This window comes from Lepisosteus oculatus, chromosome 3 (assembly GCF_040954835.1).
Source record: "Lepisosteus oculatus isolate fLepOcu1 chromosome 3, fLepOcu1.hap2, whole genome shotgun sequence".
NCBI lineage: Eukaryota > Metazoa > Chordata > Actinopteri > Semionotiformes > Lepisosteidae > Lepisosteus > Lepisosteus oculatus.
Genome location: NC_090698.1, coordinates 13,887,729 through 13,904,127, shown reverse-complemented (window position 1 = coordinate 13,904,127; position 16,399 = coordinate 13,887,729). Strand labels below are relative to the sequence as shown.

At 39.9% G+C, this 16,399-nt stretch overlaps 1 protein-coding gene across 11 annotated transcripts in view; it reads left to right on the top strand.

Moving 5' to 3' along the window:
• Window positions 1–16,399, top strand: part of pdlim5a (PDZ and LIM domain 5a) — a 128,502-nt gene that overhangs the window by 15,906 nt on the left and 96,197 nt on the right. For 9 of the 11 annotated variants that reach the window (XM_069186899.1, XM_069186897.1, XM_069186901.1 and 6 more), the window contains exons 1-2: window positions 218–324; window positions 954–1,100. In XM_069186899.1, coding sequence (XP_069043000.1) covers window positions 1,002–1,100 — 99 coding nt within the window. In that variant the 5' untranslated portion in view covers window positions 218–324; window positions 954–1,001. Of the gene's footprint in view, window positions 1–217; window positions 325–953; window positions 1,101–16,399 lie in introns of those variants that run through there. The other 2 variants (XM_069186904.1, XM_069186894.1) reach the window with 1 other exon arrangement.

Below are 16,399 nucleotides of genomic sequence, written 5' to 3'. Positions count from 1 at the left end.
CTGGAAGAGGGCCTAGTAATTCGAGAGCAAACAGAATCCTCCAGTTTTAGTGAACTGCCTGTGTGGAAAACCAGCTTGAGCCTTTAATCTCTGCATTGGGAATGTTTACACTGGTGTCTTTTGTTTTGTGCTGGGTTCCACCTTAAATCCGGCACACTCGCTCGTAGTCAATTCCTGAAATACCAGTGTAAGCTTATGGCTTGGTCAGCCGTATAAATAGCGAGAGCACTCTGTTCAGCTGACACTGCTGTCTCTGTGATCACAGGGGAATTGTGGGCTGTGGACAAACCAATTAGCCAGCTGTTAAGGGATTGGACTTTAAAGGTAAAAGTTTTTAGCTTTGCTTGACTCCGATTTGGATTTAAAATCAGCTTTGGACATGTTTTAAATTGGTTAGGCTGCCTGCATATGAAGACAAGGAGAGATGGGATGACTTCATGACTTCATTCTGTAGGGCATGACTGGTTCTACATCTCAGACATTATCTGTCTTAAAGTAGCCAATTGAATCAAGTTGTGTTTGAAATTTGTTTAGAAAATGTGCTATGCTGTTTGGTGCTGAAGGAGTAACACGTTTGCTGGGTTTTCTAGTAGTTTCCATTATAGTCATTTGCGAATGTACTGTAATAGTAGAAGTATAGCAGCAGTTTCAGAGGAAGCAGTGAAATAAAACTGTATGAATTCTTAACTCGCATGCCCACTATGTCCATAAAACAATGCAACAGAATGTGTATGGTTCTCCAGTAAGCTGTTATTTTAGAAAACAGTCCCGCTGGGATCCGGTGAGCGTGCTGGGCAGAGAGGTGTGTCTGCCTGGGGGCTGGGGAGCTGTTGCGGTTGTGTCTCTGCATGCCTCCGTCATTGTTCAGGCCAAAACAGGCACCTGAGAGCGGAAAAGAGAAGGAGGCGAAAGTGGATTGAGTCACAGTAGTAAAGCGGTCTTCTTCTTTACAGGAAGCGGGGTTTTGGATCTGGGAAAGGAGAGCGCGCCGTGCAGCAATCATGAGCACCACCTACAGTGTGTCCTTGGCTGGCCCAGCGCCGTGGGGCTTCAGACTGCAGGGGGGCAAAGACTTCAACATGCCGCTGACCATCTCCAGGGTAAGCAGGAGCTCCAGCAAGGGGCAGTGAAGCCGAGACAGGTGTTTGACACTGCCAGCGTTGAAACTGCCAGAGATATGCGCACCTGGGGTTGAGTTCTTGTGATGCTTCTTCAGCTGGTTCTCCGGAGAGTTTCTTCACTTTTCTGTAATGTGATATCTGAGCTCAGGTGCTGTGCGGTTTTGTGAAAGCCTTCACAGTACAGTACAGGTCCCAGAGGCTCCCTTTGGGTCCCTGCTCTGTCCTGACAGCACGGTGAGGGGCCAGTACTCGGATAAAATGTGGGAAATACACATTTATCTGAGAACCTAGATGGCTTCTGCTCTTGTTGGCAAAAACGTTACTGTTTTTCTGAACGCTTTAAAATGAATTGGTCCAGCTGCTTGAACCTGTGTGATTTAGGGAATTTTTTAAAGGGACGAATTGGATGAGAAAAAATTGTTCCCTTTGAAATGAGGGTTGAGAGCTAGGATCAGTGGGGAGCATAAGAAAATATGGCTAATTAAAAAAAATAGTGTTGTGTTGATGATCTCTTGGGATTCCCTGCATAAATCGAATAATGATACAAATGTTCAGTAAATAACTCTTTATCTTTGTTGTCATCTGAAATTGAGAGTTTTGTTTGTTTCTGGGTGAAAGCAATAGAAAGATTAATGGCATTTCATCTGAACTACAAATACCAGTAATGGCATTTTTCTTGCATTGTCTCCAAGTCATTTGAAGGGCAGACTGTGAGACTGATTTCAGCACTGTATTCAGGGGCATTCAGCATCACCGTTTGTACAAACCTTTACAGTATGCAAACCTTTGTGGTTTTACAGTATAAGTTTATATTCTGGGGCTCCCCCGATGAACTGGCTTCATGGGGCAGATATTGATCCCAATGTCATTCTGCACTGTACTTGTGAGGAAAAAATTTTTTGTTGCTGATTGCCATGCTAGAGTGGCTGACCCACCTACACATACCTGTAAATGCAATGGACAGTGCAGTTGTTTGCATTTTTTATGTACCTGTGTAATGAGCTTGGCTTCAGAAAATAAGTGAAAAAGAAGCTAATGAGCTGTATCCTGACCTTCGTGGCCCTTTTCCACAACAGCACAGGCACCAGGCTTGTGGAGCCTGTGAATGTGTTTTGGGAGGTGCTGCAGTCTTGAATTATAGCAAGAATGTGGCAGGGAGTTCACATTCAGTCACACTCGCAAAAAGTCTGGAAGCCATTATTGGCCCATTAACAAATTATTTTGCAATTTTATTGGGTGGTGTTCTACCAAGTTGAAATTAAAAGTTTAGAATTTTCTACGGATGTTAGAATATATTTAAGACTGTGATCTGAAGATCTTTGCTATTAATTTCTCACAGCAGTGCTTGATATGTAAGATAAGCTTGAAGCTAAACCTGGGATGGGTTCAGTGATGTTTCTGGGTGGTGTGCATAACAAATGCACATAACAAATAGGACAGCTGAGGGACATCAGGAAGAATAATCAGGGCTTTTGCAACACGCTCACAGTAAACATGTCCATATCCAGCTCAATATGTTATAGATATATCCATATCTATATGTATGCCTGTACCATACACCTCTGACCAGGCCAAAAACTTCAGACCAAACAGAAAATGAATGTGAGGAGGGGGTTAGCATTTCTAATTCACAGCTTCAGTCTTCTAACCATTTTAGAATCCTTAAAGGAAGACCTTCTGCTTCTTAAAATCCAACTGAAGACTCTTGTAGACTTAGGCCAAAAATAAACAAGACTCTCAGTAACATTAGCAACACTTAACCGCCGTGCCTGCATTGCTTCATTTTGTCCGTTTCAGTCTGTGTTTTGTTGGTGACCTTTGAACCTATTTTGTATCTGTTACTTTTTACTGTCAGCCTTGAAGAACCTATATTTTGTATGCCAATAAAACTGCATTTTTGTGATTAAATTATGATGTGCTGGAGCCTTCTTAATATCATTGTCCAAGGACATACTGTAATGCATATTTTAACACATCGTGTACAGGACAGTTAAATGTTTTCCCATGTTCCCTGTGGTGTAGATAATGCAGCAGTTTAACTGACTGTTGTTTAGATTTTCCAGGCAAATGAACATGCATTTCTGAAGGCATCACTGTTCGACTGATTCAGCACAGCTGAACAGGATGTAATCCGTGCACTAACTCATGGCCTGGATTGGCTCAGTGCTGGTCAGCCATCAGATGATTGTGTATCAGACTGATAAGACTGGATGAAGAGAATACAGCTTTAGGTGTTATTTATAGAGCCTTTAAAAGTTATCTTGGCATCACCTTTGATGTTCCAGATGTATTATTGGAAACTGTTTGTTTAATCTTGTTTGGCAGAATGTATTGCTGAGATACAGGACAGAGTAGCAGAGGTGACCCAGCGTTATGTGAACCTTTGGCCGAGCACTTCCATCAGCTTATTTTTCAGAGCTGCTTCTTCCTGCTCTGGTAGAAAGAAAATATTTTTACAGTCCACTTTAAAGCCAGTTCTTTGATGTTAGGCTCATGCATTGTTGTGGTGATTTGGTGATGTGGATGAAGAGCTCATCTGCACAGACTGGTTACAAGATACAGGGATGGGAACCACAAGCAGAGCATTCAGTACAACTTTGAGTGTTTATTAATTCTGGGGAAAAAAAAGATGACTAACTGATACAGGGCTCTGGGACACAGCTTATTTTCTTGGCCAATCAAAAGAAAATGGCATGTGCATAATTGGTCCAGAGTGTTCCCTTGAGGAAGAGGAGAGAGTCTGGGATAAAAGGCTAAGGATCACCAAGAGAATCACTGTTGTTAATGTTGATCCACATTTTAGACCCAAGCCTTATGTCTGAAAGTGACTAGATATGTTTTACATTGTTTTTGTCTTTTCTGTTTTATGGAAATATTATCTGTTGAATAGTTAAAATGAATTAAAAAAATTATACTATGATATCTGTTGAGTTAACCTGATCCAAAGAGAAAATAAAATTTGTGACTGCTATTACTGAAGAAAAGCATCAGACTTTTGGGCCTGCTTTTTCCCCTCCCAAACCTAGATTATTTGTATCAGTCTTGTTTGCTTTACTGTGTTAAAATGAAAGTTGTCACAGTATAAAATATTGGGTATTTCAAGTGGTAGTTATGCATGTTGGTAAGTGTCTTTATCTTAAAAAACAAACCCTTTTGACACTGAGTGATAGTTTTCTGTTGTGACTAGCGTTTATCTGGGAACAACACCAACCCTTAACAAAAACAGATAAAAGCTTTTCCTGCTGAAGGAAGTTATTTATATCATTTTCCAAACAGATGGTGAGAAAGGGGTAGCTTTCGTTAGAACCTGTTCTCCTGAAATGTGCCATTTAATGCTCTTTCCTCTTCAGGAACACAAATTTTAAAAGCAAGGTTGGCCTGTGATGACCTAAAAAAAAAACTCTTTCCAGAGCTTCATATTTCAGGAGTTTAGGATCAGATGAGGTGGTGCAATTGTTGAACTCAACCTATTTCCCATGACCCCTGTGCATTAAACACTATTCATTAAACATTTATGAGTAAGATTTGTTTTGTGAATTATTAAATGAAGTGGAGTTAATTAATTTCTTTAAAAATCTATTTTTGTATTGGAAATATTTTGTTTTTGTTTGTTACGAAACACCACTGTTTTTAGAGCTGTTGTCTGAAATACTGTGTCTTCCTTTGCCCTGAAGCCATTCTCCACCAGGTCATGTCTTGTTGTGAAAATGTTGGTTATCTTTAAAGAATTTCTAGGTGCTAGTTCACATCTGCCCAGTGTGCTGTAAATACAGCATTGAGCACACCTGCAGGGTGAAGCTGAAACAGGCTATAGTGACAACCTGTAGAAACTTAATACAACCTGTGTTTCAGTCAAACAACAGCTGTAAAAGCTTTTCCCCATTCCATAATGTTCAGTATAAACTCATCTGTACAGAATTGTGTCTTGCTCAGACCATGCATGCCAGCGTGTGTGTTCTTCATGTGGGCTCTTGTTGCTCCCTGTCGAAAGTTTGTTCGTCAGACTCCGTTCCCCTGCAGGTCTTGGCTGCGTGTCGGGCCCGTCCGAGACTGGGGTTCAGTGCAGGGGCAGTGCAGTGTCTCGTGAAGGCAGCTGCAGAACCTTAAAGGCTCCTGTGAATTACAGCAAATTAATTTGAAGATGAAGACAAGCCGTCTTGCTAGGGTCATATCGGATAAGCGGGTCCTTGTGCAAATCCAAAACGGATCTCCTGATTGCTCCTTCTTTCAGGATTGATGGGAGTTGGCTTCCAAACTGTTTGTTCTTGTGAAAATGAGTTGCTTCCTTCTTTTCCCTGAGCCAGTGTGCGGCCTCTGTCTCGCCGCTAAAGTCAGTCCCTGGCTCTCTTGAGGTTGTGCAATCTGCTAAATTGTTTAGAGACCATTGCAACTTGATTCTAATGCTGCCGTTTCCTTTTTAAAGCTTTTCTGCCGTTTTGTTTTCCACAAGACCTCCATCCAAGTAAGAAGACCAGAAGACAGTACAGTGCCTTGCGAAAGTATTCGGCCCCCTTGAACTTTTCAACCTTTTGCCACATTTCAGGCTTCAAACATAAAGATATAAATTTTTTATTTTATGTGAAGAATCACCAACAAGTGGGACACAATTGTGAAGTGGAACGAAATCTATTGGATTTTTGAAACTTTTTTAACTAATAAAAAAATGAAAAGTGGGGCGTGCAAAATTATTCGGCCCCCTTGCGTTAATACTTTGTAGAGCCACCTTTTGCTGTGATTACAGCTTCAAGTCGCTTGGGGTATGTCTCTATCAGTTTTGCACATCGAGAGACTGAAATTCTTGCCCATTCTTCCTTGCAAAACAGCTCGAACTCAGTGAGGTTGGATGGAGAGCGTTTGTGAACAGCAGTTTTCAGCTCTTTCCACAGATTCTCGATTGGATTCAGGTCTGGACTTTGACTTGGCCATTCAAACACCTGGATACGTTTATTTGTGAACCATTCCTTTGTAGATTTTGCTGTATGTTTGGGATCATTGTCTTGTTGGAAGATAAATCTCCGTCCCAGTTTCAGGTCTTTTGCAGACTCCAACAGGTTTTCATCCAGAATGGTCCTGTATTTGGCTGCATCCATCTTCCCCTCAATTTTAACCATCTTCCCTGTCCCTGCTGAAGAAAAGCAGGCCCAAACCATGATGCTGCCACCACCATGTTTGACAGTGGGGATGGTGTGTTGAGGGTGATGAGCTGTGTTGCTTTTACGCCAAACATATCGTTTTGCATTGTGGCCAAAAAGTTCGATTTTGGTTTCATCTGACCAGAGCACCTTCTTCCACATGTTTGGGGTGTCTCCCAGGTGGCTTGTGGCAAACTTTAGACGAGACTTTTTATGGATATCTTTGAGAAATGGCTTTCTTCTTGCCACTCTTCCATAAAGGCCAGATTTGTGCAGTGTAAGACTGATTGTTGTCCTATGGACAGACTCTCCCACCTCAGCTGTAGTTCTCTGCAGTTCATCCAGAGTGATCATGGGCCTCTTGGCTGCATCTCTGATCAGTCTTCTCCTTGTCTGAGCTGAAAGTTTAGAGGGACGGCCAGGTCTTGGTAGATTTGCAGTGGTCTGATACTCCTTCCATTTCAAGATGATCGCTTGCACAGTGCTCCTTGGGATGTTTGAAGCTTGGGAAATCTTTTTGTATCCAAATCCGGCTTTAAACTTCTCCACAACAGTATTACGGACCTGCCTGGTGTGTTCCTTGGTCTTCATGATGCTCTCTGCGCTTTCAACAGAACCTTGAGACTATCACAGAGCAGGTGCATTTATACAGAGACTTGATTACACACAGGTGGATTCTATTTATCACCATCAGTCATTTAGGACAACATTGGATCATTTAGAGATCCTCGCTGAACTTCTGGAGTGAGTTTGCTGCACTGAAAGTAAAGGGGCCGAATAATTTTGCACGCCCCACTTTTCATTTTTTTATTAGTTAAAAAAGTTTCAAAAATCCAATAGATTTCGTTCCACTTCACAATTGTGTCCCACTTGTTGGTGATTCTTCACATAAAATAAAAAATTTATATCTTTATGTTTGAAGCCTGAAATGTGGCAAAAGGTTGAAAAGTTCAAGGGGGCCGAATACTTTCGCAAGGCACTGTATCTGCCTTATTGTGACTCTGTGCTCAGATGCGCAGTGACAGAGGAGGGATCACTAGCATTATGGCAGATTGTGGGGAACAACAACAGAAGGCTGTTATATAAATATGACAGTGCAGGCTATAATACTTTAATACATATAATGTTTAAGCTTTTCCCAAAAGAATAATTATGCCAGGTGAAAACAAATGCACTTGAATAGGATTTTTGCGATAACCTTGTTGTATATTCTTCATTCCTCCCTGTTGGGTTGGGGTTGATGGACATTCAACACATTTTCTTGAGTGGGATTTAAACTTAATTGTTGTTGTAAATAATGGTTCTGCTTGCCCTGTGGACAGGCTGGGCTATTCGTTGTAGCAATCCTCACTGTGATAAACGTGATCAGGTGATGGTTTATGGCTTTTCTGCTTCATCAGTGTAAAAGGATGGTACTGTAGATGCCATCTCACAAGTAGAGACTAAACCAATGTTTCTTTATGGCTGTGATTCTTTTGGAATCATAGTTCCACAATTCAGGATTCACATATATCTGAATTAACTTGATGAATAACTTTAAAAGAGAAGTTTTAAATGTGTACCTGGTATGTCCCTGCAAAAGTGTCAAACATTTCTGAAATTAAATTGAAACATGACAGATAATCTGTTGTCTCAGATTACTCTTGTGGTTTTTAATGGCAATATTGAGCGATTGTGATCTGTTTTTCCCTTTGACACTGTCTGTGCACCCCTTTCTGTGGTTTGTCTTGCACGTCTCTCAGGACTCAACCAATTACTGTAATTAAAACAAACCCAAAAGGAGAGTTAAAAGTTAAAATATATTTGTTTTTATCTGTTATCCAAATACTAGTGTCTTCCATTTCAGGCATAGAGTTGAGTGTTTTTTGTTTTACTTTTCAATCAGAGATATTTGCTGTGAGAGGACTGAAGAAGTAACCAACACCAGGTTATTTGATTGTTGAAGTCTTTCTGTTGCTGTTGGTTTCAAAATGAGAGCTTTAAGCAGCCCTAAGCAGCATTTTATTACACCTTTTTTAAATTTGCAATAGAAGCCTTTAAAGTCAGGACATTTGCTTAAGCAGTTTCCCAGAATCAGAAAAACACAAGTTTACGACTTAACATAGAGAAGCCTTATTTTCAGAGTGCAGGTCTCACATGGTATAAGTATTCTGTTTTAACTGCCTCTCTGCTTCAGGACTCAGAGAAGATGGACTACCAGCAGGCCTGTTCATGGGTGACTTGCCTTTTTATGTACTATAGCACAATTTCTGCATGGGATGCACAAACAGAACATATCTCATTTAAGAGGTAATAACAGATCTGTTAGTGGATGAGATCACTTTATTAGCTCCTATACAATTTCTTGCCTTAGGAATTGTCTTTTTACATACCCCAGCTTGCTCTCCATGAGACATAGACATACAGATAGGGAGATAAGCTTGGGGTCAGAGCACAGGGTCAGCCATTGTACAGCGCCCCTGAAGCAGTTGGGGTTAAGGGCCTTGCTCAGGGGCCCAACGGAGTAAGATTCCTCTGCCGACTGCGGGATTTGAACTGGCAACCTTCCAACCACAGGTGCAGATCCTTAGCCACAGGGCCACCGCTCCGCCCAATGTTAGTGTTATGCCTGGCACTGTAATGTAACAAAGATGGATTTTCAGCAAAAAGGGCATTGATCGTTCTTGCTGTTTTGACCTTTTTCTATCACATTTTAAGTTTTCGTTTGGAGGCTGCGCACAGGATTCAGCTGGTTTCACTGAAAGGAGCAGTGGATTGATGTTCATTGACTATTCATACGACAGCCTTCATTTTGCATTTGCAGAGGTGTGTACAGCACTGGCTCTGTCTTGAGCTTTGTGGTTACTTTGACATGCAGAAGCTTGCTGATCCCACATAGTTAATGCTCTATTCACTAATGTCGTAATCTGCAAGTCTTGTCTAAACCAGATGTGAAAGGAAGGATCTGGTTATGCTTAGGCCAAATTGTATTTCAGTCACATTTTGTAGAATTAAGATGTATCTGGAAATATAGTAAATAAACTTCTTCTGACAGGTACGTTTGGATAATTTGTTTCTTATCATGATTTATACAAGTGAGAGATCTTTAACTGGGAAGAGGACTACTGTATTTATCATACATGGATTCATGGGCTATACACTCTTTGTGCTGCTGTTTCAATAACACCACAGTTTCCTTGCATTTCAGTGCTTTTAGGTCTACACAACTGAAGATCCTGGCTTGGGCTAGATGGGCTTAATGGCCTCTATTTGTTAGCAGTTGTTCTGATGGCTGTTTCTATTTTCCTGTTATATTATATGTGGAAGGGCTTGTCATTTACTCAGGGACTCTTTCTTGAAAGGGATTTTATAATTTAAGAATTGGGAGTTTGGCCTAGTCAGTACCTGGCTCTTTCTTTAGAAACTCTTTATAAGGAGCTAATGTTTAATGGAATATTTGACTTTGTTTTTGATGATTGTAGGTCCTACCACATTAAGGGATCTTCAGGTTATTCAGTTTATCAAAGTAAAATGTGAGTTAACATATTATAACTAAGCCATAAACTCATAAGAGCCTTCTTTTGAGCAACGCAAGTTTTTCCAAGTTCATGCCTGAAGGATTTCAGCATTAATTTGTACCCATGTGACAAGTCATGAACTTCTTTGACAAATGTGGCCTGTCACACAGACTGGTCCTGCTGTAAGGTCAGTTAAATCCAGGCTTTCTAGTACCGACAGGATAAATACTGTATATGAGAGAATGGGGTAAACCACAGTGGCCACCTAACTGCCACTTCTTTTTCTTCATTATATATACCCCCTAACACTGACTCCTGCTGTTTAAAAACCATTTGGCCAATCAGCGCCGGTCCTGGTAAGTATCAGAGAGAGTTGCCTGACTGCCATTTAGTTCTACTAATTTGAACTGCCTCTGCCTTGGGAGCCGCTGTGCCGAATAAATTGAAGCTTGACAGGTTTGATCAACACTCTGCTCCATTCTTGCACCTGACAGGGTGCAGCGATACTTTTTCTGCTCCTGCTGGGTCATCATGTACTTGGCGAAAAGTGACCCCTCACACAGACTGGTCCAGTACAACAAGCCTTTGGTCAGTTAACTCCATACTAGGCTGGGGTTTGTTTACAAACTACATATAAGAAGATTTCCAAGCTTCCAATTTTGCTTTTTGTCTTGAAGCACTGCTTTGTATCGTGTTGCTTGTAATTATTACACTATTGACTGATCTGTTGTATCTCCTTGTTGCATAGTGAAACAAGCCCAGTAAATGACATCCAATGTGTTCTTCTTTTTGACGAATTCCATCATGCAAAACAAAGCATGTTGTGTTTTGCCATTCAGGTGTCCTTGTGACTTTAAAATGGTCTAAAAAGTTTTTAATCGGATTAAGGCAGTTGTAAAATGTTAATCTATTTTTAAAATACCAATTGAGATGGGTAAAAATCCCTGCTCTCTCTCACACACAACCAAAAATTAATCTTTATGTTGACATAAGATTCCGTATTTCAAGATTCTGGGAACAGCCTCGCAAGACAGAAAGAAACAAGATATGGATCATGGGAATCAGCTCTCTGCGGAGATGGTGGATTGTGCACCAGATCCTGTGCAAGGTACTGAAGTGTAGAAATGTCAGTGCTATTTTAGGAGCTGAGCAGTGGGATTCACCAGGTGTTTTTGCTGTTAGCTTGCCTTTAGAGCGTGCTGGTATAGGGAGGTGGGGACTGGGAGGAAAAGACCTACTGTATCAGTTCATACTGTAGCTGTGCAGAGGGGGAGGCAAGTGAGATACAGCAAAAGCTCTATCACGTCTTCAAAGACAAAAGACTCCATCCACTTGGAATCCAAGTTTCTGAAGGCTGATTAGACAGATGAGGAGAGACACCAGGACTTGTCAAACCTGTCCATGGTTTGAGACATACTGTGCAAATTTTTGGTAAAATTTCACCGTTATGTTAGCCGGCCTGGTATCAACACTTCAGATAACCACATATCTCCAGTCTTCACACTGTTTGGTTATAGTCATTGTTGACAGGGTCCTTTCTTGCTGGTCTGTAATTGTTGTACAGAATTTCTTTTCAGGATAGAGAAGCACCAGCGCTGTGTGTGTGCTTTTCTTGTTCAGAAAACAAGCTGATACAGTATGTTACCAAAGGAAGTGTACACTATATTTAGACCATGCATTCCTTCAAACCTTTACACATCTATGACGTTTCTCTTGTCTTTTTATAGGCGCAGTTATGTCATGTTTGCAAGTGGAATTCCATTACTAAGAATTAACTGTGAAATTGGCACCATGCATTTCTTAGATGTGTACTTCTCCTAAGACGCCGTTATACAGTACATTTATCCTGGAAAAAAATCAATGTGACATTTCAGAATGTTTTGCATTCTTGAAAAATAAACACAAGCTCAATCGGTTGCAATTCTGCCAGCATGAATTGAACAGACAAATTCCTGGGTTTTATCAAGGTAGAGTAATATAAACAGTTACAGGCAGTTGTTTTTTTCAATTCAAATACTTTGTATTTGAATACAAAACTTCTTGCTTTATGGCCCATCTCTTCAAATTGAAAATGAAAGTAAAGTCTGTGCAAAAAAATTAAGTTACAGTAATTTAGCAGTTGCATAGAGAGAAAATGTATTTCATCCTAACATTGTTAGGTTTCACAGCTTGAGTAGGATGAGTGAGTCTTCATCACCACTCACCTTGTCAGGCCCACAGCAGCCTACAGTACATCAGCTCCCATGGTTAGTGGTTACTGCTGCCACTGCCAGTCCAGATCTTGTCTGACCAGGAAAAAAGCACTTCTAGTATGAGCTAAGATGTTAAATCTGAGCTCAAATGTATAGCTGGTTTTCCTAAAAACCTGTGAAGTGTTCTGTGGGTTTGGCACTAGACCTGCAATGTATCTGAGGGAATGTTTTTTCTCTCTAATAAATAGCTGTAGAGTGCACTTATAGAGTAACTTATGTAAAGCTTAAAAATCCCATGAGCTATTTCAGATGCCCAATGTAATTTTATTCAGAGCTCTGATTTACAGATATTATTTTTATTATTATGGTATTAATTCACTTAAAGATACTGTACCTCAGCAAACCAGTAGTCCACACCACTTCTTAAAATTTTCAGAGCTCTGAACGTTCCCTTGTCTGATTAAGGGTAATGTTGAATTGGATCAGTTTGCATCCCTCAAGGATCAATACGTGATGGCTTTTATGCTGACTTCTGCATGTTTGTCAGTTCCATTTTTCTTTGTTTCTGCCCCTCATTAATATGTTGAGTTGAGCAACAGTTCTCACATTCCAAAGGTTTTTGACCCAGAACGAAATGTGCTGTCTGTTTTTTCTAAAATAATTGCAGTTAGCTGAAATAACTGTGATTTCTGATAGAAAATATATATGTATGTGTTCGATTTAAACATATATTTTTAATTTTAACATTTTTTTGTTCTAATTTGTTTTGTTTTCAATTGGAATTAATACAACTGGTGCAAGACTCAGAATGAAATGTAGGTGCTTTATTTCATTTAGTCATCTGATTTTATTTCTTGACACAGTGTTCAGATTTTCTTTCTTGCATTTGAATTCACGGTTTGCCCTTGCCTGTTTTTCTTCTTTGAGGAAAATCATTGTTTGTTGTGTATCTTTGGCACCTTTGTCTGGTTTATTTCTCTATCTGGAAGACTGTGTTTCTGTGAAGAAGTTATTGGTTTTGTTTGGTTAAATCTGGAAAAAAGTTTAGATATTGCTGTTTGAGACACTTAAGTTTCACGTTCTAGGTATTCAGGCTTAAACAAAGCTGGTTGTGTTTTCTTTACCCAGAAGATTATGGGAGTGTGAAAAAAGTTACCAAGCCAGAGTGTTGAAGCTGATGTCCTGTCTTTATTCAAGAAATTGCTGAAGGAGATTTTTGGTTCAATTAACTACTAATTACCAAACGAGCAACATGGGCAGAATGGCTCTTCCTGTTGATAACTATTCCTACAGATATGTTCTGTCAGAGCGTGTAAGCTCTGAGTGAGAGAGTTACTGCGGAAGGGTTAAGTGTTTCTTTCAATTCAGTCATGTGGTGTCTGAAGCCTCAAACCTGCTGAGAAGGAGAATTTGAAAATGTTTTAGAAATTAGGTCCAGAGAAAATAAATTATCCTAAAAACTGCTGATAATATGCGTGCCATACATTAACAGGAAATAACCAAGCTGAACCACATGAAATTCGCTAGAATGACAAATATTTGTATTCATTCTCCTGCTGTCTCCATCTGCAAATATTTAATCCCCAAAACGCTGCTGTGTGGAATGTTACATCTGAGACCCCTTGTCCAGTCACCATATCGAAGACAAATGTATAGTTGGAAGTTTCTCTTCAGCCTAAGCTATGAAATAGCTTGCACAGACTGCAGAGTGTTCATAGTTCTCATGTGCTGTCCTGTACGACAGAACATGTTCTCCTTAAGGACAAGACTCTGTACCTAGACATAGCAGCATACTGCAAACATTATGAGCCTTACATTACAGCCTGTCACAAAGTGGTTTCCTTTCTTTTTCCCCATTCAGTCTCTTACTCACTCAGATCAGAGCTACAGCATTGCTGGAGTGCAGCAGTTGAGACTGAGTACCGTATGTTCATATTTGGCAATCACTTTGAAGTGCTTTCCACAAGTGACAAGGAATATAGAAACAGTAAACTAGACGCACAGGTACTTGCTTTATAGATTTTGACTGTGTGCGATTGCGTGTATGACCTTTTAAAATGGTAGGGACATGAGAGCTCAGTGTGTAAATGTAAACCCACTGACTCACTCCTATGCTGGGATCACTTCTTGTCCTCCTCATTAAGAGTTTTTTACAGCCTGAGGGGCAGCTTAGTTTCTTGTAGTTTGATTACAATCTCAGACTGTCTTTTTATAGACTGTCTGGCCACACAGTGAGGCCGAAAACCAGTCAGGGGGCCTTCATGCTAAAGAAACATTATCAGACATGACAGGGTTTTCATTGCAATGACTGTGCCATCAATGTTTAACATTGATTTCTGGCACAAAACTTTTGATTTGTTATTCATTTGATTGTTTGACAACCAGATCACTTTTGGTTTTAAAGTATGCTTTATTCAGAGCTTGTACTGTATGTGACACATCTGTTTACTTAGCTTTGCTTTTCATAAATGTACATTTTTGCTAACTTGTTCAAGAGAAGAAAGGCAGTCTTGATTATGATGTGGTCTATGCCTTGAGCACAGCCTTTCATCTTCAGCCTCATCTGTGACCCTTAGGCTCTGACCCTCAGAGGCTCAATTCTACTTGTTCTTTGAAGTGTTTCACATAGATGTAGCTTTTTTCCCCAGTTACAATGCCTTGCAATACAATTCCAACCCTTCCTATGGTGTCCCATTCTTTGTGATTTCATAATCACGTACACACATATTTTAAAACTTAATATTTTATTAATATCCTGAATGCTCTGACTGAAGACTTCTAAGGATAAGTTACAGTAAGCAAATGACAGCAAAAGCTAAAGAGAAACAACTGAAAAATGATGGCTGTGTAAGTGTTCAGACTCATGAACTCATTATCTGGTGGTAGCATCTTTGGAAGCAGTTACAGCTACAAGTCTTTTTGGATAAGACTTTTCCAACTTTGCAGACCATTCTGGTACAGTTTTGCCTAGGACATTGACTACATTGACATTGACTGGGGGCGGAGCAGTGGGTCTGTGGCTAAAGATCTGTGCCTGTGGTTGGAAGGTTGCCAGTTCAAATCCCGCAGCTGGCAGAGGAATCCTACTCCGTTGGGCCTCTGAGCAAGGCCCTTAACCCCAACTGCTCCAGGGGCGCTGTACAATGGCTGACCCTGTGCTCTGATCCCAAGCTTCTCTCCCTGTCTGTGCGTCTGTGTCTCGTGGAAAGCAAGCTGGGGTATGCGAAAAGATGAATTCCTAATGCAAGAAATTGTATAGGGCTAATAAAGCAACATTATTATTATTACCTTATTATTAAGTGTAGCTTGACCTTGTACTTAGGACAATTGTCCCGCAGAAAGATGAATTCACCTTCCATTTCAATATGATTAAGGCTGTGCTCACAGGGATATATACAGTGTTTGTCTGATATTTTTATACCCTTGTTTTTGTCTCGGATTTGCTTTGAAAATTCCTTAGTCTTTGTCGTTGAGTATTTGCTTGAAAATAACTACCTGACCAAGGAACCTCTTCAGGTTCACAGATACAGTAGATAGGGTGACAGATAGAGGCCATAGGAATTTGTTTTGCACATACATGAATTTAAATTGGCCTTTTTAAAGGGTTGGATTACTTAATTCAGTCATGACTTTTTCATTTTTGTTTTTTGCTTTGAATATGTGGAGTTGGTTATGTACTGTATATGACAAATATTAAAAGTATAATTAAAAGCGTTGTGATTGCAACTTTTGATAAATGTGGAGCATTCTACTTTGTTGGAAGCCAGAAACATTTACTTTCAGTAACAGGTGCAAGACAGGTGTCTTTAATCCTGGCTGGGGTATTCATTGTTTCAGATTGAAGTACCAAAAACAGATTTATTGTCTTAGATTATTTATATAGATTTATTGTTGTCTGCAAATTCTTCTTCATTTGTGTTTCATCTGTATTTTACAATGTAAAGCCGATAGGAATTCTTGCACAGGTGTTGTACCCTAGGAATTCTTGATATAAGGGTTGAATAAGTTTTGACTTCATAGATGAAAGAAAATTCCACTGCTGTTTTCACCAAGATTTGTTCCCTTTGTATCAACATTTTCACTCTAATTAATAATTACCTTTTAAAAAGAAGGCTTTTAAAAAATATATCTTTTATAATAGAGTGCTTCATCTTTCTAATAATTATAATGTAAATGTTCCCTGCTGAAACACACCTATTGGGCTAAACAGACCTAATTATACAATGATAGTCCTGCACAGAAGAACAGGAGCAATGTTATGTGGGGGTAAAGCTTCTGGTCTTCAGGTCTTCAACATTGCAATACTGTGTTCGGTCTGTTTGTCATTTGTCTGCATAGTTTGTCTACCTGGGAATACATACTGTATACTGTATATGTTTTCTTTAATTCTAACTTAATAACTTCCTTGTTCATTGTTCACTATTCCAAGGCTTTAAAAATAATACTGTTTTAGGGTA